Genomic DNA, 18,786 nt, shown 5'->3' on the forward strand with positions numbered 1-18,786 from the left:
TTGTAATTGTGTAAAAGAGAGTAAAACTGAAAATGTTTTTTAAAAATATATTTTTAAAAAGTATATCTAAAAATGATATTTATAACAAATTCTCAATAATTTTTAGTAGTTAACCAAAAAAAAAAATCAATAGCAGTTTATGATTATTCCTCGTTCATTTTTTTTAATAATGAGATTCAATCAATTAGCTTTAAGTTTAATGTTAGTGCAAATCAATTATTTCGGATAGAGTGATGGCCCAATGGGCAGTAAAGCTGGTTAAGTTTGGTTCCGTTCTTTTTGTTTGTAGGATTTGTATCTATCGAGATTTCCGGGTTCTGAAAAATGTTAATGTTTTCCTTTTATTTGAAGACTTTTTTCTTTCTTTAATTCAAAACCATTACTAAAAAAAACCACCATAACGTTCAAAATGATGGTTTACCGAGGTTCCTATAGATTGTGGATTCCAAACGCTCAAACCAAGACGCAAATTTAAGAAGCTTCAGTTCTAAGATCTTTTGTTTACGGATTTCGTCAATGGTCTACTAATTGAGTGCTTGCATGCGCTACTAAATGCAAGATTAGGCTAAAGAAAGTCAACAATATGCAGTAATACCAAGCATAATTTCTTTAAATATAGAACAATAACTTAATGTACAATTCGTTTTCATCATATAGGAGTTTAGTATTAGAGATAACTATGAAATAAAAACAATAGTTCTGTTTATGTAAAAGATTCGGAATTCAAACTATCACAATGCATTTTGTCATGATGATTTATTTGTTTCAACCGCCACAACTTTAATAAAGACCAACAGAAAGATACATTTGATCTAATTTGCTTCGTTTTATTTTTAAAGAATATTATTCAACTTCTTGCATGAGTCACGAAAAGGTTGATAGACAGAGAATATATAATCACAATGGTAGGAGAAAGATACATTTAAAGAAATTAGAAAACAGAGAATCATTTTCGTTATCGAATTTATAAAATATGAGAGGTCAAAATATAAATGAAAAAATTATTAAAATTAAAGTAGGAGTAAGCGGTAGTTGACATTTAATTCTAGTTTACAATACTAAATAGGACTGCAAATTCCCAAATGACTAAGAAAATAATAAATCACATGGAAAAAAGATTTGTGAAATCTTTTGGCGGTGCACTAGAAAGGCAGGAACATGACTGTCTTATGTTGTAAAATACTACATGACCCAACATTACATTTAATTTTATTATTTTAATTATGAAGTTTTATCCTTTCAAGAGATTAGAAAATTAATTCAATTGTCAACGCTTAATTCATAGTATGTAATTTGGTTAGTAAGCCAACGGTCGTTTGCATGCAATCACATTCTATTTGACTTCCACTCTCTTTGAAAATTTTATTCAAATCAAATCCTTGACAAGTAATCATATGTCAAACCGCCCTTTCAAACATCTTATTAATTAGTATAATACAATTATTAAAACTGATACTTCAAAATATTTTAATCCTAACAAACGCCTCTTCGAATGTGGATGTGATTCAATAATATTTTATTCATTCATACTATAAAATCAATAGTCTATTCCTGATGATTCTTAATATTTGTAGTGTTATTGTCTATCTTTGATTGTTAATTTATCATCAATAACAATAAAACCATTTTGTGGAGATAAAATTAAACAAATAAACATTTTTTTTTTTTTTTTATAAATGTAAAAAATACTTTGATTTCTCACATGTTGGAGATTAGTGTTGAGATCGGATTAAACAGAACAAAAGAAAACATGCATGGTATTTTGTGAAACGATAAAATACTTATTAGTGGTCATTTGTTATGGAAGATAATGCTTAGACCATTACTTCAATTAAAAGTTAAATGAGTAGAGATTCTTTTAACAGTTGACAAAACAAGTAACTAGCGTGAACAATTCCAGTGGAATATGATCAAGTTGCAAAATATAAAAAATGCAAGAGCAACCATATTTTGGAAACACTCAAAACACTAATGAGGAAATTTATTGAGAGAAGATATATTCATCTTGAGGTTTGAGAGATGAGGATTTGGGTAGGCTAAGAAAATCCCAGAAGACATGGGAAACTCTCGTGCTTCGATACCTCCACATTCCTAACCTTATTATATTTCAAAAAAAATTCTAAAAACATTAAGTATCATAATATTCCATAAATAGGTCATATATTTCTTACATACTCCATGATATTTGATGTCACAACGAAATTGTTGTATAAAGAAACGAAAAAAGTCAAGCTCATTGACCTTTTAATGGCCTATATATACATATCATAGACGCAACAGAGAGTAGAAAGAAACTCACACTAAGATTGGAGAGAGAGAATAAAAGAGACAAGAAAGAGAGAAGATGAGGAGTGACATGGCACGTCTCAGGTGTGGGAAGACGATTCCATTACTTGGAATGGGAACTTATTGTCCTCAGAAAAACCAAGAGAGCACCATCTCAGCCGTCCATCAGGCTATCAAGGTTCATTTTCATCTATTTATTTTTGATTATATATAACACAAAAAAAAAACTTTATCAAATGATTATATAATATATAGGTTTATCATTTTTTCACCATTCCCATAAGCTTATAAGATTTTTCCATTGGAATGAAAGCAGATAGGGTATAGACATTTTGACACAGCAAAGATATATGGATCAGAAGAAGCTCTAGGCACTGCACTGGGACAAGCTATCTCCTATGGAACTGTCCAAAGAGACGATATCTTTGTCACTTCCAAGTTATGGTCTAGTGATCACCATGACCCTATCTCTGCCCTCATACAAACTCTCAAGTAAGATTCTCTCCCCAAACACTCACCTACGGATGAAGATCGAGAGTTCGATCTCATGATCACATTTTTTTTATGACCTATAGGACAATGGGTCTAGAGTATCTAGACAATTACTTGGTGCATTGGCCAATAAAGCTAAAGCCAGGAGTGAGTGAGCCAATACCAAAGGAAGATGAGTTTGAGAAAGATTTGGGTATTGAAGAAACTTGGCAAAGCATGGAGAGATGCTTGGAGATGGGTTTATGCAAATCTATTGGTGTTAGCAACTTCTCTTCTAAAAAGATCTTTGATCTCCTCGATTTCGCTTCTGTCCCTCCTTCGGTTAACCAGGTTTGATACCAACATTATTACCAAGATTTCTTGTTGGAAAATTCAAGAAATGCTGAGATGGTGCTCTCTTGGTTTGATGGACGGCTGAGATGGTGCTCTCTTGGTTTAAATTGTATAGGTGGAGATGCATCCTTTGTGGAGACAAAGAAAGCTAAGAAAAGTGTGTGAAGAGAACAATATCCATGTAAGTGGATATTCCCCAATTGGCGGGCCAGGGAATATTTGGGGATCAACGGCTGTGATTGAACACCCTATCATCAAATCCATTGCTCTCAAGCATAATGCCACTCCTGCTCAGGTAACTCCAGAACTGAGTCCATTCCTCTTTGTAGTTTAGGAGACTTGGTTTGGTTGACTTCTAACTAATAATTTATTTACATATCTGTAAATGAAGGTGGCTCTAAGATGGGGAATGTCAAAAGGGGCAAGCGTGATAGTGAAGAGTTTTAATGGAGCAAGAATGAGAGAGAACAAGAGAGCCTTAGAAATTAAACTGGATGATCAAGACTTGTTACTCATAGACCATTTGGAGGAATGGAAGCTCATGAGAGGAGAGTTCCTTGTTAACCAAACCACAAGCCCGTACAAATCTATCCAACAACTTTGGGATGGTGAGATTTAGTTGACTAGGGTTTCACACACATCATTCACTTCAAAATGTAATTTCATCTTCACATTCTCTTTGCATATGATCTTTTCATATTTGTGGTATATATATCAAGTCATTACAACATGAAAGAACGTCCTCTTTGTTGATTTTGATTCAATCCTTTTCAACGAACTAAATCAAGTTCTGAGAGTCCTCTGCTAGAGCTAGAGGATCAAAATCATTGTCGCCGGCAAGACCGTTTTCCAACCTAACAAAACAATTTTTTGATTAGCTAAACCGGTACCGGCTCAACTTGGTCTAATTATAATATTTTTGGTCTTATTATAATTTCCAACTAAATTAATTGGTATTGGGTAGTTGGTATTGTTATGTTAAACCGGTAATTATAAATTAATCTGATCATCCGGTAATTATAAATTATTATCTTCTTGAATTGCGACGACCCGACCCGATCGATTATCCGGTTCTTGAGGGAGAATTCACTTGAAAGTGGGCCTTAACCTATGGGCCTCAGTAAAGTCAGTTTGGAGTAAAATAAGAATGCAGCTATGAACAGTATTTACCGTCGATCAATTTCAACTCATCGGTCATCGGATTTCAAACTATAATTTTAATCTAGAGCCTTCTACAGCCGATTTTAATTAAACAGCTTTTTGTAGCCAAGGCAAGTTAGACCACTTTGCCATTTGGATTTGTGTCAAAAAAAACTTTTTCTGTATAATTTTATTATCTTGATGCAAAAACTCGAAACTCGAGTGGATTCAACAGAGGCCTCATCATACAGAGAAAAAGAAGTTTGTCACATACAGTTTTTATTTATACAAAACAAAAAAAAAGTGAAATAAAAATGAAAGAAAAGTAGACAACGTTGCAAAAGGAAAAGTCTCACATAGAAAGTGAATAAAAAGGAAAACTTTGGGTGAGTCGACTTCCACACGATTGGCTTCCTCTAAGAATATGACACATGTATGTAACCCATCCACTTCGACGACCGGACGAGGCACTAGTCCTCCGTGTAAAAATCGAGAAAAAGAGACAACTTTTTGTCTTCTGCCATAAATTAAGTAATTCCTTCTTAAAAGCAATTGATACACCTTAGTTTTTTTCTTTATAGCATATTCCATGTTAAAATATAACTCGTTAAGCAAAAAAACTATATTATCTTATGTAAATGATTAGTTGGTTAGTGATCACTAAGTATTGTATTATATATATTAGCTAGCCATCCTGCATAAAATAATAATTCACAACTATGACAATACATATGAATTTAATTTATATATAGACTAATGACTGATGATAGATTTAGCAGTTATTTATATAACCGCAATATGTGTTTATCTTTTCGTTCGGAAAGATAAAGGCACGAAAGAAGACATGAAAAAGATATTGAGAATTTTTTTTCTTCAAAAAAGTGAAAAAGAGAGTAAAAGAGTGGCACCATCCTTCTTTTACGAGCGGACGAATAAAAGCGCATAGAAGCTAAAGCCACTTTCGCATTACCATTAAGCACTATTACTGCAGCAGGACTAGTACTAGATAATAAGATACTAGTAAACTACTAAAATACAAATCTGAAAATGAGTCTATAAGTTATATAGACTCTAATAAATAATACTATTTTTTCAAAATGAATATATATTGTAAGTTATAGATATAGATATAACTATTTGGAAGTCATTTGAAGTATGAGTTCAGGAATGTTTTATCTTCCATCCATCAACTTTTAGATCACGAAGCTAGTATGTTGGAATATAAAACACTCTTGTTCTGTCATCTGTGTATACTATATATAGACTCTTGGAAAACAAAACAAAATAAGTATTGAATTATTATTTTTTTAAAAGAGAAAGAATGCATGATGGTCATCTACTGAGAAGCTCCAGACTTATGAAATTTTAATATTTTTGGGTCGGAAAGATACTACTGTCTGTATCACAAATTCACAATAGTATAAAGGCAAAACAGCAACGTGTTGTGCTTTTACTTTCAGCGTTAATAAAGAAAATAGTCTGTCCCACATTAAGAATGGAGTATAAAAGGAATTAAAAAATGGTTTAGGATAAATCACATTTGTGGCTAATATTAGTTGAGCTGTCCAAAAATATCTAAGTTGCAAAAGCTATAAAGCCTCGTGTAAGCCACGAGGAAAGAAGGAAAAAGACAGATCTAACCACATCTACTCATACATGACATATACGTATATGTATATATCGTATGTATACATATACAATCACATCTGTTCATGGAAACTGAGTGATCTTGATAACGCAGCTGGGTTTGCACAAAGAACAAGAGAAGTCTCTGTTTCTTCTTTGCTAATATTCTTAACCTCTTTCTTCGAATCAAACCCTTTGAACAGAACGTCGTTCTTGATTCCAAGTGTTGTCCATATAGAACTCTTTGCAGCTTCATTAGGATCATCGATTCTCAAAGTCTTAGGAACCAATACAGATCCATTCTTCTGCTTTGGCTTCATCGTCTCGTCTTCGTCTCTCAAATGCTTACCAAGTGTAGAGTTAGGACTAGAATTAACCGGAGATGGCAATGTTGGAATGTTCCAATAAGGGTAAACCGGGTAAAAACCGGGATTCCACGCGTACGGCCATGAAAGTCCCGGAAAGCAATTATCCAAACCGTTCGAAGTGCTGTTATTAGAGCACTCGTCACTGTTCTGTATCCTAGACACTAGCTTTGGACTCCTGAACATATGATTCGAGACCTTTTGATCGTCTCCGAGGCTGAAACTAAGGACTGGACCGTTTGTTTCGGAGATGGTCACGTGGTGGTAATGTGAAGGTGATGACGTTGAGTTATTCTTGCTCTTACGTCGTCCGGCTCCGATTGGAACACTTCTCATGGTCCCACCAGAGGTCCAATATCTCTGACAAGCTTTACAGAAATGGCGGGGTTGGTTTACGTTGTAGTTGTTGTAATAACAGAACTTTGTCTCCATGCTATTGCATCTCGGACATGGAAGAATCTTGGTCGGTTTTTTTAGGGTTTTGTCTTTCTCCGATTGATCGGTTAATGCCTCGTTTTGGTTCTGATGCAAGAAATAAAGAAGGAATAATCTTGTTACGCATATTATAATTATAAGGATTTCAGAGAGTAATGAATTTAAAATTGTAGTATATTGTTATTATGAGTATGATTCTCAAGAAGAAGGTTCTAGAGAAATTTTGGTAGAGGAAAAAGTCTTTTAAAAGAACACGCTTTACCAAAAAAAAACCTAAAATTCTCTCACCTTTATTGATTTGAATAAACGGAAAAAGCAATATTTTCAAACTAAAATAAGATTACTTTTAAGGAGAAAACGAATTTGCTTTTTCGTTTCATGAAAAGTCATCAAACTAAACTGCAGCCTCTGGTTTACCAAAACTCTCAGAACAGAGAGAACAACGCAGAGGTTTTTTCTAAGTGTAAGAAATCTATAAACTTTTAACAATTCATCAAAAACTCTGATTAAAATGGAATACACAACAACCTTTGAGCTTTGCCTTTTATGGACAAAACATAAAAAGTTAAAAAAAAAAACACTTTTCAGTTTAACTTAAGTTATCAGATACTAACTGAGACATATAGGTCCAATTATACACCAAAACTAAATTACTCGAAAGTTGTATGTAACAAAAGAATAATCAGCTATATAGTACCTTTGCTTCTTCATCAGCTACCTCTAAAACCGTCGGAAAAGGGATTTTCATACCGAAGAGCTTAATCGCGGGGTCTTTACTTTCCAGCATTATTTCTTCTTTCCTTGAATTTGTTCTTCTTTTTTTTTTTTTTCTCGTAGGTTTCTCTTCGAAGCTCTTTTTTTTTTTTTTGAGGTATGGGTTTTAGATTGGAATTTTTTTGGTTTGGAAATCGTAAGATTTGGGATTTGATACGTTTTAAAAAGTGAAGTGGATTCCATGTCAGCATTTTCGTTTCATTCTCAACCACAAGTTTATGTGGCCTCTGATATTTTACTTTTCTTCCACAAAACCCATATAGCATATAATCTTTTAGTTATTTTCTTTAAACTTTTGTTAAAATTATTCCAATCTTTGTAAGAATATCATTTTTGATATATACTTAGTTTGAAGACTTTCACTAAAATTCCGTTGAACAAAAAACTCACAATACTTGGATGAAAGGCCTAACATACGAAAGAACGAAGTGTTACTAATTAAGAGCATGAAGTCAACTAGTCAAGGTCTATAAACACGCTTTATTATATGGTATTAGATTGGTTTTATAATTATAACATATCTTAAACAGTGATCTACTCTATTTGTTCGTTTGAATTGGAATAAATAAACTAATGTAAACTGTTTACGAACTTTTGGGTAGGTAAATGTCAGCATCGAGGGGATGGCTTTGGTGCAGCTCACACGAGAGCTGTCTTGTTACGTGCAATTTCTTTATTGGCTGGTTGGAGAATTAATATTCCTCATTTGAAAACGATCCACACTTTTGGGTTAGAAAGAAAGAACCATCTTTTTATTTATTTTTCCAATCGTTTTTTCGTTAAAGAACCCTTCTTTTGTTAGAACTTAGAAGGTATATTTTACCGAAGATTTAATAATATGAATCTTTGTTCTGTTTAAGTAGGAAGACAAATGCAACAAGGATTTCAACATTTTCAATTCAATTTTTTTGACAGATTTATTTAAAAAAAAAATCACAACCATATAACATCCGTATACGAATTTACATTATGTGAACCGTTGTAGTTGTACGTTAAGATAAGAAGTCTGCAGAAGAAGGTAGGATAATACATATGAGGTGCTCTCTCATTGGATATAACCAAAAAGGTCTTTTAAAGTCTCTGCCACATTGTATGATTTACCAAACTCTTTGAGTCTTTCGGATTGATTTACATGAGGATCTAACCAGACTCTGCCTTTCCACGTCAACTTCTACATGTGGGTCCGTTACTCACCTGCACCTCTTGGTCAGATCATAGATTTCACAAACTGATTGCATGCAGTCTGACCCGTAGCTACTTAAGAAGCTTCCTTAACAAAACAAAATAGAAAAGAAGTGTTGTACCTTCAAAAGACAATGCGTTTGTGTTTGTGATATTTTAGAATATTCATCCGAATACCGAATATCAGATAACATTTCTTCATAATTCATAATTGTTTGAAATAAACCATTATTCCAATCCAAGATTGTGCGTTTAAATAAAAAGAAGTTGAACAATTGATTTGTTTATGTCCAACCAGTGGTATCACTCCATGTAATCTTCTTTTACAATATAGTTCATCGTCAAGTCCTGATACTATATAGTATTTATTTAGTAAGAGGCTAAGGCCTAAGACAGCTTTAGTTTAAGGCTTTGAGCCTTGACTCTCTCTTAGCAGGGCTCGTAAACAATGGTTATTTCACTTGTTACTCTCTGTTTTTTTTTTTGTTTTTTTTTTTGTCAACACTCTCTGTTAGATACCAGACAAATTGAAAATTCTTTCTTATTTTCCCAATAAACATGTTTTGTTTCTAAAACGTAGTTTAGCTAAATACTATTTCTATGATGAATTTTTTTTTGTATCACGGTTTATAGTGATTTTAAATTGGAAATAATGTACTTATACTGTCAAATTCAGAGCATCAAACCTAAATTAACATATATACGTTCTAAGTATATGATCTGAAGTTTATAAAAGAAGTGAGTAACAAAAACCAGTCATTCATATGCACTGATTGCAAGACAATGAAATACTGCCTCGGTTTCAAAATATATGATATTTGAGTTAAAACACGCATATTAAAAAATAATTAATTTTAAAAGTTTAACCAATCATAAACAATATTGCATAATATAAAATATAAAATTAATCTAAAAAATACTTATCTAAATATCCTATATTATGAAATAGAGGGTGTACTATATAACTCTCTCCTAATAACAGAGTACACGAATATGCAAGTATGGATAAATGATGTTGAATGAGAGACGATTATCCAGACTCCCCCAATGCTTATCATTAATTACGCTATCAAAAGGTGTTTAATCTGGACTTTAGTCTAGTACTATATGTCTATATTAGATTGGTTTGATATACGGCTTCAGTTTCTGATTAGTTTCAGTTCTTCTTCGGGTGTCTAAGACGTTTTGAAAACATACCAGAATTTAAGCGTCTTGGGTTTTTGTTCTGAATTTAATTTATTGAAGCGTCTTGTGTTTTCTTCTGATGTTGTGAAAAAAAGAGACAAGATTCGTCATCTAAGATGACTCATCTTCTTCTTCAGCAATAATTATAAGTCATATAACTGACAATTTTTCTCGAACAAAATACAAATAGCATTCGACAAGATCATAACTTCCATGTTTTTAACTAAATCTGAAAATTTCAAAATTTTCTTCTAAAACAAGGCGGCATCAAAGATCCAGCAAAATTATCTTCTGAATCTTCCGCCTCTACCACCACCCCGGCCGCCTCTTCTTCCTCCACCTCCGCCACGGCCACCACCGCCATGTCCATTGCCGTTAGCTCCAGGAGCCTTCATGTTTTCAGGCAATGGGAGGATTTGGTCAACACACTTCCTGAAGCTGAAATCGTCTGCAGTATCGTCTTCCCTAACCAGAAAGAAGCATCGGCTTTTCCACATCGGGTGGGTTCTGACTTGGAAGGTTTTGACTCCTCCTCCAATCTTCTTTTCAGGCTCAGAATGTCCCTTCTTGATCAGATCTAGCAGCACCATGTACTCATACTGAAAACGTAAAGTCAAGAACAAAATTCAGTACAACGAGTTAGAATCTCAAAACAAACTGCAAAACTGTAATATTTACACACGAGTATGTAATGTTTTATCAGTTATCTATGCTTGACGCCAACTCTGTGCCCTCAAAAATTTGACGTCATCCCATTCTTCTAACCATTAAGACAACACAAAAGTTCCAAAATTCAAACAAAAATCCACAATCATATATAATCAATGAAGAAACACAAAACATTTGCCAAGAACTTTTGAGTGGCAATAGCTGCCAAAGAACCTAATCACTAAGATGTCTAAACTTTACAATCAAACATGATGTTGTACATATACCTCAATTTATCCTCTTAAACACATTGCATAATCCAATATCCACAATCATTCTAAACAATCAATAATTCCAAAGAAGAAATATCTAACTCCAAACTCAATCCAGAGACACAATACACTAGCTAAGAACTGAGCAGTGATCATAGCCAAAATAACAGCAACAAAGCAGAACCAATCCCAAAGTTGTCAACTACAGAGCAAGAATGTGAACATATTCATTGAAAAACACATCAGAAAAAAATAATATCCCTAATCAGAGCTTCTTGTTCGCTTCAAAACAATGGTGACCAAATCTACTTCTAAGATTAGGACTCAAAACACATGAATGAACTTTTGTTAAAAATTGAAACTTTCGCAATCAAGAAAGGCAAAAAAACAAAGAAGAAGAAGTTTATTACCTTATTAACATCGAGATCAGTTGGCCAAAAGTGCATAAACTTGACAAAGTAATCGAACATCGCTACAGAGGTAACAAACTCCTTGGGACCCAGTTTGACCGGACCTGACTTCTCTTCATCTCCAACCTTCTGCTTCTTCGATTCACCTCCGTTCTTGTCCTCCCCTGTCTCCTCTCTCTCACGTTTCTCATCCACCTTCTCGGCTTTTGGGGCCGCGGCTTCGACTTCCATATCCACTTTCGTGTCTGGGTTCACTTGAGCCGGCACTGAATCGATGATCTCTTGTTGCTCAGCCATTGTGTAAAGCTTCCGCCTTTTTTTTTGTTTTCTCCCCCTTTCTGTTTCTACGATTTCTAGGGTTTAAGGCCTTTAAGGGATTAGGGTGAGTGACTCCTACTAAAAAAGCGGCTAAGCGGTATGTATATATATATATGGTTTCGGTTTCTGATTGAACCGAACCGGTTCAGTCTATTTGGTTTTTGGCATTTTTTTTTTTTAACGTCAATTTTTGGAATCTTCTTATACATTAAAAAAAAATAAAAACCCAGAATTTTCACTGTTGTAACTTGTAATTTTTTACTATTATCTTTAGTAGTATTTTATTTTGTTCTTTTACGTCTATTAATTTTTTGTTTTTAAAATAGAAGTTATTTACAGTTTGTTTTTGTTTAATAAAATTTGGATTATGATCAGTGGACCAAGTAAACATGACTGAAAAACTCATAAAATATATCATAATTTACGAATTAAGTCTTTCGACCACTTCCATCATAAGTTACTTATTGGATGCTATTTAAAAATGGTCTGGTTTATATAAACATTAAAAATACATACGACAAGAATAATTTTGGAATCGAAAAAGACTTTATAATAAAGAGAACGTTTTGGAGTGTTCATCTTGTCGGATGGAGATACCTTGGGAGACTTTGGACGTCCTCACTTCTTTTTGGTTCAATCTCAATTTTTGCCAAAGAGGAAAATGTCAAAGTCAAACTAAATCTCTTGAAATTAATGAAACTTCTTAATTTCTCAATATTTGACAATTGAAATTTTATTTTTGCTTTGCTTGAAAAAAAAACACACTAAAAATTCTCGAAGTAAAAAATAGATCATATAATGGTGCATCTCTAACTCTAGTCAATCTTGCCATATTATCAACAGTCAAACACCTCAATCTTTGAATTTCTAAAAATATTTAAAATTCTTTTATTGAATTTAGGTAAAGATATGGTTGTATTATCTAAAAATCTCAGAAGAACCAAGAAGACAGATACAAAGTAAAAAAACAAATAAAAGAAAATTGGGAAAATCTGATAATCACGTTACCGTGTCAAACCGTCAACCTCCATAGTTCCGGTTTGTGTATTTTGTTTTGTATAGGTGTACTATGTATAGATGTATTTCTGTAGTATATACTGTACACGCGCTTCAAGATTTTTAATTACTTTATCTGAAAAAAATTTCAGACCGAACACCAAACAAGAAAAACACATTTGTCTGATTGAGAGAGCTCTGCCCCCCTTCAAGAAATCGAAAGAGTGCTTCTTTCCCTCAATTTCCTGCGATTCTGAATATTTATTTCTTCTGTAGGTAAATCATATTCTTTTTTTCTTAGGGGTTAATGGTTGTTTGATTCTGGGATTGGGGGAATTTCGATTTTGTGATTTTAGGGTTTCGATTCCTAATAGATTGTGATCGAATCGAATGGTATCTCTCTCTCTTTCGTTTTCATGGTTGAAATTGGTTTCTCAAGTTTGGGGCTTTCCCATTAGGTTTTTGTGTGTGGAAAATTTGAGACCAAGACTTTGTATAACTCAGATCCTAATCTTTTCCATTGAGTTTGTTTCTCTGAGCTGATTTTGTGATGTTTGGTTTCAGAGGAATGGTTTTATTTTTCTTGAAAACGAAACATTTGTGGTCATTTTGCTTCTATGATTTATGAGAACCTTCGTTTGAATGTTGGAGTTTTTCTTGGTTTTTTTGAACAGGTCAACGTTCTTTTTTTACGCATTGAGGCTAAGAAGTGTTAGAGAAGAGATGGCTGATCATCTGAGTTCATGTACCGACCGTCTCGTAACACCTGAAACGTTAAATCCAGAGAGAAGATCCTCCAATGAAACAATTGAATCTTCTGGAGAGAGTTCTAGAGCTCAAGGCAGCACAAGCCTGTCTACTGCTATGGATCTTAAGACCAAGGAAGTAGAAGCAACGGAACAGCACGATGTGGACGAGGAAGAGGAACCGCTTATCCAATCTGTTGAATGTCGTATTTGCCAAGAGGAAGATTCCGTTAAGAACCTTGAGTCACCTTGTTCTTGTAGTGGCAGTTTGAAGGTGAATCTCATATCTCTTTGTTTTTGTTGGTATATTTCCCTTTTAAAATAAGTTCTCATGAATTTGTTTTTCTTGTGTGTGTATAGTATGCACATCGGAAGTGTGTTCAACGTTGGTGTAATGAGAAAGGCGACATAACCTGTGAAATATGCCATAAGGTAAATTCAAAATCACTAACATCAATCTCTTGGTTACAAGTTTACTAATTTGCTAATGTATTTGGATATATTAGTTTGTTTGCCTGAATCCAAGTTTATAACTGTTTTTTTTCTTCTTGATGGAAACAGTCTTATCAACCTGGATACACTGCTCCACCGCCTCCTCCTGCTGATGATACCGTTATTGATATCGGGTAAAGTTTTTTTTCTGAATCTAAGTAGCTGGACTATAGATTCTCTATTACGCTAAAAGCCTAAAAGACATAGCTATATCTCATCATATTCAATGAAGCCACATTACTCATGCTACTGTTTTTGTTGTTGTTGTGTCTGTGTTATGCAGTGAAGATTGGGCTAATGGTGTTCCATTAGATTTGAACGACCCGCGCATTTTTGCAATGGCAGCTGCAGAACGCCATTTCTTTGACGCGGACTATGATGAATACGCTGATTCTAACTCAAGCGGAGCTGCGTTTTGTCGCTCTGCTGCTCTTATAGTAAGCCCACCACATTTATCTTTTATTCATTAATTTCTTACTTTGAAACAGAAACTTACTGGCAGTTAAAAAATGGCAGTTGATGGCGCTTTTACTGTTACGACACGCGCTGAACCTATCAAACAACAACTCAGACGATGAAGAAGATGACCCGTCAGCTTTCTTCTTTGTACGTAAACCCTCTCTTATTCGCAGTGCTGTTACCTTTTTAGCTTTCTTGTGATAACACATTTTTTTGTTTTGGTTTTTGCCAGCTTTTCATGCTTCGTGCTGCCGGTTTTCTCCTTCCGTGTTACATCATGGCTTGGGCTATCAGTATATTACAACGTCGCAGACAAAGACAGGTATATAAAATCTTTGTGAAAAAAAAACACAAACACTTATGTAGTATCTTAAAAAGTCATGTTTGTAAATGATTTTCTTGTTTGTTTGCTTTTTTTTTTGTTGCGAAAATCAGGAAGCGGCTGCTCTGGCTGCTGCAGAAGTAGCGTTTATGTTACATAGCGGTGGGGGCGGTGGAGGACAACGACACTTTGCTGTAGCACCTGAGCTTATATCTAATCCACACCACCAACCTGAAGCTTCGCCTCAATGAGTATATATTCCAAATCACCGGTATGAGATTTGTGTCTTTGTCTGTCTGTATAGTAGCTCTTGTGTGTTTGTTTGTGTAACTTACCGGTCTTGCTCCAATCAAACACACACAACTGAGATTTTTAAAAAAGGACCAGAGAAGTTTCTCTTTGTCTATCTTTTTACAGACGAGAAAAAAAAAATTGTTCACATATTTAAATTTATGTTTATGCTTTTAATTCGTTTAATTTATCTTGTTAATTTTTGTTTAATATACATAAGAAAATGGAAAATAGTAGTAAATACGGTAATTATCGAAATTTCGCGCAATTGGATAAAAGATACGATGGGCTATGCCCCATTTTGTCTTGTTATGGACCGAGTGGACCCATTTGGAGGCCCAAATATGAAAAGTCTTTTCTTTTTCCTCTTTGACAAAGTCTTTCTTTACTCTGTTTAATCCCAACCAAGCAAGCAGAGAAGGAAGAGTCGTCGTCGACTAGTTGAACTCCTTTATGCCAGCAGAGAGGATTTTGACATCAGACACCCAAAAAAATAAGTTTTATGAGAATATTAGTTAACTACGATAAGGCATGAAAGAAAGAAAAAAACAAAAATCAATCTCGAGAGATTCAATGGGAAAATCATAAGAAGATAAAAAGTGAAAAGCTGACATGAATTGAGTTTGAACACTTTCAAGATTCGATGTTCCTCAAGTCTTACTCACAGAGACGACGACACTGCACCGAAATATAACTGACATATGAGCTGAAGAATGAATGAGTCCAGTTTTGAAATCAAATAACAAACAAGTCAACGATTGAAGAGTGTGTGAAAATTAATTAATTAGAATCAGAAAAGGAGTTTTCGGTGGCTAATAATAATACTCGTATAGTCATAATAACTCATAACGTATAGTAGCTCACTGTGCTTCACAGGCACAACGAGTCAAGCTCTTCACATGTTAGCATTTAATACTCTTTTTAATTTTTTTTTTGGTTAAATTTTGTTGTTATATTTTTCAGAATTCGTTTCCACCACTAGATTTTGCCTCCTTTCTATTTATTGTACGCCTGTGTGTGTATCGTTTACGTATACAGATATATATCTCTGCGGCTCCATACGTTGTTATACTTTTCATTTATCCAATTAACACTTTTATTTCACACATCATAGGTTGGAATTACGGATGCCTTATTTTGTTTAGAGGGATACGCCAAACATAATATCATGATATGCATTATTATACTAACTAATATTGCTCATAAAAAAAATGTTAAAATGTCTTATCTTTATGTTATACAGTAGTATATATTATTCATTACCATTAAAACAATTCAAAAATAGTACTCCTAAAAACTCTACTACTTATTTCAGATTCAAGAGCTTTTCGAAATGCTTCTAAGAATTTTGTGAAATTTGCTTTTCCTAAAATTGTTGTATTTTTAGAAAAACAATACTGTAATAATAACTAGAACTAAAAAAATAAGTTTGACAACTCTGCTATCTTTATGTGAAATATATAGAATAAAATATCACAAATAATCTGGCAAGATATTATATTAATTTTGGCATTATTGGCTTATTGGCTTATCACAATTAATATTAAATAGCTAAAATAATTAAATGTATTAATGTTGGAATTAAGTAAGTAGGTGGAATCTTAAATGGCATTTTTCTTCCGGGATTATGATTGATTTGAAAGGACAAAATTAAAGATCGATAAGTGAAATGTTTTACTGTTTTCAATATTTAGAACCAATACAACTGAATCTAAACCAAACATTTTTTACTGTTTTCAATACAACATTGATGGAACTAAGATCGAACTATTGAATATGAACATATCTTGATTTAATATCGGATCTTAATCAAACCAATCGATATTAGATCAGTTTTGTATCATTTACTAAACCTAACTTACAATGACGAATTTTGTGTGTTCAAGTATATATATATAAGATTTGAATAATCAGAAACATTATAAGACATTTGTATAATCATAATGAGCCAGAAAGTGCAACACATTACATTTATAAAGATGATGAACCCTTTGTGTTACGTTCTGCTACATACAATTTTTAATATATAGAAAACGAGAAAGATTATATCACCAAAAGGGAAAAAGAGTGTTGTAGAGCTAAAAAGCTAGCTACTAAAGACTCTAAAACCCTAATGCAATAATAAACATATACTAGATTATTGGTTATAACTCTATATTATTTGTCATAACCCATGACTAATTAAGCCCTCAATTTAAAAGATCCCACTTTGCATAATTCTAGTCTTCTAGAACATCGCAGCTTGTCCTTCTAGTGACATACCAACCATGTCGTGGCTTTGCTCATCAAATAACCATTTCTCCAACAAAGACAAAGACCCTTGTGATATTAAACCATGATCTTGGTCCATTGTTATTTCCGGCTTGATCTCTTGATCATGGAAGAACCTTGTCTCCTGAGTCAAATTTTGAGTTTCTTCCATTGAATTGAAGCTGAAGAAAGTTTGTTCAAACCCTTCTCCACCTTCTTCCGATACTGCACCAGCGAGTGGTCCGGTCTCTGAAACCGGAGATGAGGATGATAGAGTTAAAGCCTTTGGTGTGTCTTTCATGAAATCTTGAAGCAATCGAGCGATGTTCTCAGCACTTGACGCATATACACCTGATGGGTATGGATTAGTGGCGTTGCTTGTAGTGATTGTTGTGGTTGTGGTAGAGGAAGAAGAAGAGGGTGGATCATAACAACGATCAAGCAAAGCTGATGAGAAGGTAGGGGTGTTTTGTGGTGTGATTACTGGTGTCGGCAATGATGATGATGATGATGGAGAAAGACTTGATGATGGTTTGTCCAAAGACAAGGCTTCACTAAGAGCTTGTTTCGCCATGTTGATATCTGTCTGAAGTCTTCTCTCCCATTGACCTTTGTTAGTGCTTTGATTATGCTTTTGTGAACTAGTGTTTGACGAAGAGAAACCATCATTATCTTCTTCACCAGATTCATTAATCTTCTTGAGCTTCTTCTTCAAGTGGGTGTTCCAATAGTTCTTTATATCATTGTCTGTCCTTTCAGGAAGGTATGATGCTATGGCTGCCCATCTATACACGAAAAAAAAACATATTTAGATCTTATATTCTTATGATAAGAATCTTTATCATATACATAAAAATACCCAAGAAAGGAAACATTTTGGACAAAAACATGTACATTAAAATATACCTGTTGCCTAAAAGGGCTTGAAGATGAACAATCGTCTTCTCTTCGTGCTCAGTGAAATTTCCACGCTTAATACCGGGTCGAAGATAATTAGTCCATCTCAATCTGCAGCTCTTGCTACATCTCCTCAGTCCTAAAACACCAATGAACAAATATTAATTTTAACCCCAAATAATTTAAGGAAGAAGGGATTAAATGGTAACTAGAGATGTGTGGACGAAAGAGTTGGTGACATAACTTATAGGCTATTTATTACACTAGTATTAAATGTTCATACCAACCAAGCCAGAGAACAAAAAAATCACAACCCCTAGTAAAAAGTACAAGAAAAAATACTACATAAAAAAGGTTTTTTAAGAGGTAGATCAAAAGTTTATTTTCTAATTTACTAGTTAATCTGATCAAGAAACGAAGACAAACCTGTGTTAGTAGGGACAGATCTCCAGTTTCCAGGACCGTGTTCTTGAATGTAAGAAACCAAGATGATGTCTTCCTCTGGTGTCCATGGCCCTTTCTTCACTCCAATCTTTTCACAGCAAGGTGGTCTTCCCATTTTTTCCTCCTTCTATTGATAAATTTTTGATAAGATTTTAAGATAGAAGCTAATTTTTGTGGCTTTGTTGGAGAAACCTTTGGAAAAATTAGGGTTAAGACAAAGAAAGTCCAAATGGGTTTGGTTTTTTTGTCTGCAGAAGTGGAGAGAAATGTTGGTTATATTTATAGCAAAAGTGAGTAAGATAAGATGAGAGAGAGAAAGAGAGAGGAAAAAAAAAAAGTTAAGTTAATTACTCGTAAGTAATTTAATAAGATAATGGAATGAAAAGCAACAATAATGAAGAGGCTGGCTTTGGGTTTGCTTTC

At 33.8% G+C, this 18,786-nt stretch overlaps 5 protein-coding genes across 7 annotated transcripts; 2 read left to right on the top strand and 3 right to left on the bottom strand.

Annotated features, from left to right (window-relative positions):
- The first annotated feature begins 2,178 nt into the window (after window positions 1–2,178).
- Window positions 2,179–3,894, top strand: LOC104762377 (NADPH-dependent aldo-keto reductase, chloroplastic-like). The gene is made up of 5 exons (XM_010485652.3): window positions 2,179–2,464; window positions 2,603–2,778; window positions 2,862–3,108; window positions 3,227–3,406; window positions 3,503–3,894. The coding sequence occupies exons 1-5, from the start codon at window positions 2,345–2,347 to the stop codon at window positions 3,728–3,730; spliced, it is 951 nt and encodes a 316-aa protein (XP_010483954.1). The 5' UTR covers window positions 2,179–2,344; the 3' UTR covers window positions 3,731–3,894.
- Window positions 3,895–5,774: 1,880 nt separating this feature from the next.
- Window positions 5,775–7,603, bottom strand: LOC104762378 (cyclic dof factor 1). The gene is made up of 2 exons (XM_010485653.3): window positions 7,375–7,603; window positions 5,775–6,764 (listed from the first exon to the last, which is right to left on the bottom strand). Exons 1-2 carry the CDS (start codon window positions 7,462–7,464, stop codon window positions 5,952–5,954), a joined length of 903 nt encoding a protein of 300 aa, XP_010483955.1. The 5' UTR covers window positions 7,465–7,603; the 3' UTR covers window positions 5,775–5,951.
- Window positions 7,604–9,900: 2,297 nt separating this feature from the next.
- Window positions 9,901–11,556, bottom strand: LOC104762379 (protein EMBRYO DEFECTIVE 514). Its single transcript, XM_010485654.3, has 2 exons — window positions 11,149–11,556; window positions 9,901–10,417 (listed from the first exon to the last, which is right to left on the bottom strand). Exons 1-2 carry the CDS (start codon window positions 11,443–11,445, stop codon window positions 10,103–10,105), a joined length of 612 nt encoding a protein of 203 aa, XP_010483956.2. The 5' UTR covers window positions 11,446–11,556; the 3' UTR covers window positions 9,901–10,102.
- A 740-nt stretch (window positions 11,557–12,296) lies between these two features.
- Window positions 12,297–14,958, top strand: LOC104762381 (uncharacterized). Of its 3 annotated transcripts, XM_087498708.1 has the most exons (9): window positions 12,297–12,504; window positions 12,615–12,738; window positions 13,137–13,482; window positions 13,569–13,640; window positions 13,770–13,834; window positions 13,984–14,137; window positions 14,217–14,306; window positions 14,392–14,481; window positions 14,595–14,958. In XM_087498708.1, the coding sequence occupies exons 3-9, from the start codon at window positions 13,186–13,188 to the stop codon at window positions 14,730–14,732; spliced, it is 906 nt and encodes a 301-aa protein (XP_087354834.1). In that variant the 5' UTR covers window positions 12,297–12,504; window positions 12,615–12,738; window positions 13,137–13,185; the 3' UTR covers window positions 14,733–14,958. The 3 variants fall into 3 exon arrangements, with proteins under 3 accessions (XP_087354834.1, XP_010483957.1, XP_010483958.1); XM_010485655.2 differs by lacking the exon at window positions 12,297–12,504 and having other exon boundaries at window positions 12,592–12,734; XM_010485656.3 differs by lacking the exon at window positions 12,297–12,504 and having other exon boundaries at window positions 12,600–12,738.
- Window positions 14,959–16,716: 1,758 nt separating this feature from the next.
- On the bottom strand, window positions 16,717–18,750 carry LOC104762382 (transcription factor MYB96-like). The gene is made up of 3 exons (XM_010485657.3): window positions 18,346–18,750; window positions 17,929–18,058; window positions 16,717–17,807 (listed from the first exon to the last, which is right to left on the bottom strand). Exons 1-3 carry the CDS (start codon window positions 18,476–18,478, stop codon window positions 17,000–17,002), a joined length of 1,071 nt encoding a protein of 356 aa, XP_010483959.1. The 5' UTR covers window positions 18,479–18,750; the 3' UTR covers window positions 16,717–16,999.
- Between the last annotated feature and the right edge of the window lie 36 nt (window positions 18,751–18,786).

The sequence above is a fragment of the Camelina sativa genome, chromosome 18 (assembly GCF_030686135.1).
Source record: "Camelina sativa cultivar CO46 ecotype springtype chromosome 18, ASM3068613v1".
Lineage (NCBI taxonomy): Eukaryota > Viridiplantae > Streptophyta > Magnoliopsida > Brassicales > Brassicaceae > Camelina > Camelina sativa.

What these genes read in the sequence shown, in the direction of transcription:
- LOC104762377 (XM_010485652.3), top strand. Translation starts at nt 2,345, where the DNA reads ATGAGGAGTGACATGGCACGTCTCAGGTGTGGGAAGACGATTCCATTA. An exon ending in CCGTCCATCAGGCTATCAAG is followed by an intron (nt 2,465 to 2,602) that starts GTTCATTTTCAT and finishes GAATGAAAGCAG; the next exon opens with ATAGGGTATAGACATTTTGA. An exon ending in ATAATGCCACTCCTGCTCAG is followed by an intron (nt 3,407 to 3,502) that starts GTAACTCCAGAA and finishes CTGTAAATGAAG; the next exon opens with GTGGCTCTAAGATGGGGAAT.
- LOC104762378 (XM_010485653.3), bottom strand. Translation starts at nt 7,464, where the DNA reads ATGCTGGAAAGTAAAGACCCCGCGATTAAGCTCTTCGGTATGAAAATC. An exon ending in TAGCTGATGAAGAAGCAAAG is followed by an intron (nt 6,765 to 7,374) that starts GTACTATATAGC and finishes TTCTTGCATCAG; the next exon opens with AACCAAAACGAGGCATTAAC.
- LOC104762379 (XM_010485654.3), bottom strand. Translation starts at nt 11,445, where the DNA reads ATGGCTGAGCAACAAGAGATCATCGATTCAGTGCCGGCTCAAGTGAAC. An exon ending in CTGATCTCGATGTTAATAAG is followed by an intron (nt 10,418 to 11,148) that starts GTAATAAACTTC and finishes TTACGTTTTCAG; the next exon opens with TATGAGTACATGGTGCTGCT.
- LOC104762381 (XM_087498708.1), top strand. Translation starts at nt 13,186, where the DNA reads ATGGCTGATCATCTGAGTTCATGTACCGACCGTCTCGTAACACCTGAA. An exon ending in CTTGTAGTGGCAGTTTGAAG is followed by an intron (nt 13,483 to 13,568) that starts GTGAATCTCATA and finishes GTGTGTGTATAG; the next exon opens with TATGCACATCGGAAGTGTGT. An exon ending in GATACCGTTATTGATATCGG is followed by an intron (nt 13,835 to 13,983) that starts GTAAAGTTTTTT and finishes TGTGTTATGCAG; the next exon opens with TGAAGATTGGGCTAATGGTG.
- LOC104762382 (XM_010485657.3), bottom strand. Translation starts at nt 18,478, where the DNA reads ATGGGAAGACCACCTTGCTGTGAAAAGATTGGAGTGAAGAAAGGGCCA. An exon ending in ATCTGTCCCTACTAACACAG is followed by an intron (nt 18,059 to 18,345) that starts GTTTGTCTTCGT and finishes TTGGTGTTTTAG; the next exon opens with GACTGAGGAGATGTAGCAAG. An exon ending in CAAGCCCTTTTAGGCAACAG is followed by an intron (nt 17,808 to 17,928) that starts GTATATTTTAAT and finishes TTTCGTGTATAG; the next exon opens with ATGGGCAGCCATAGCATCAT.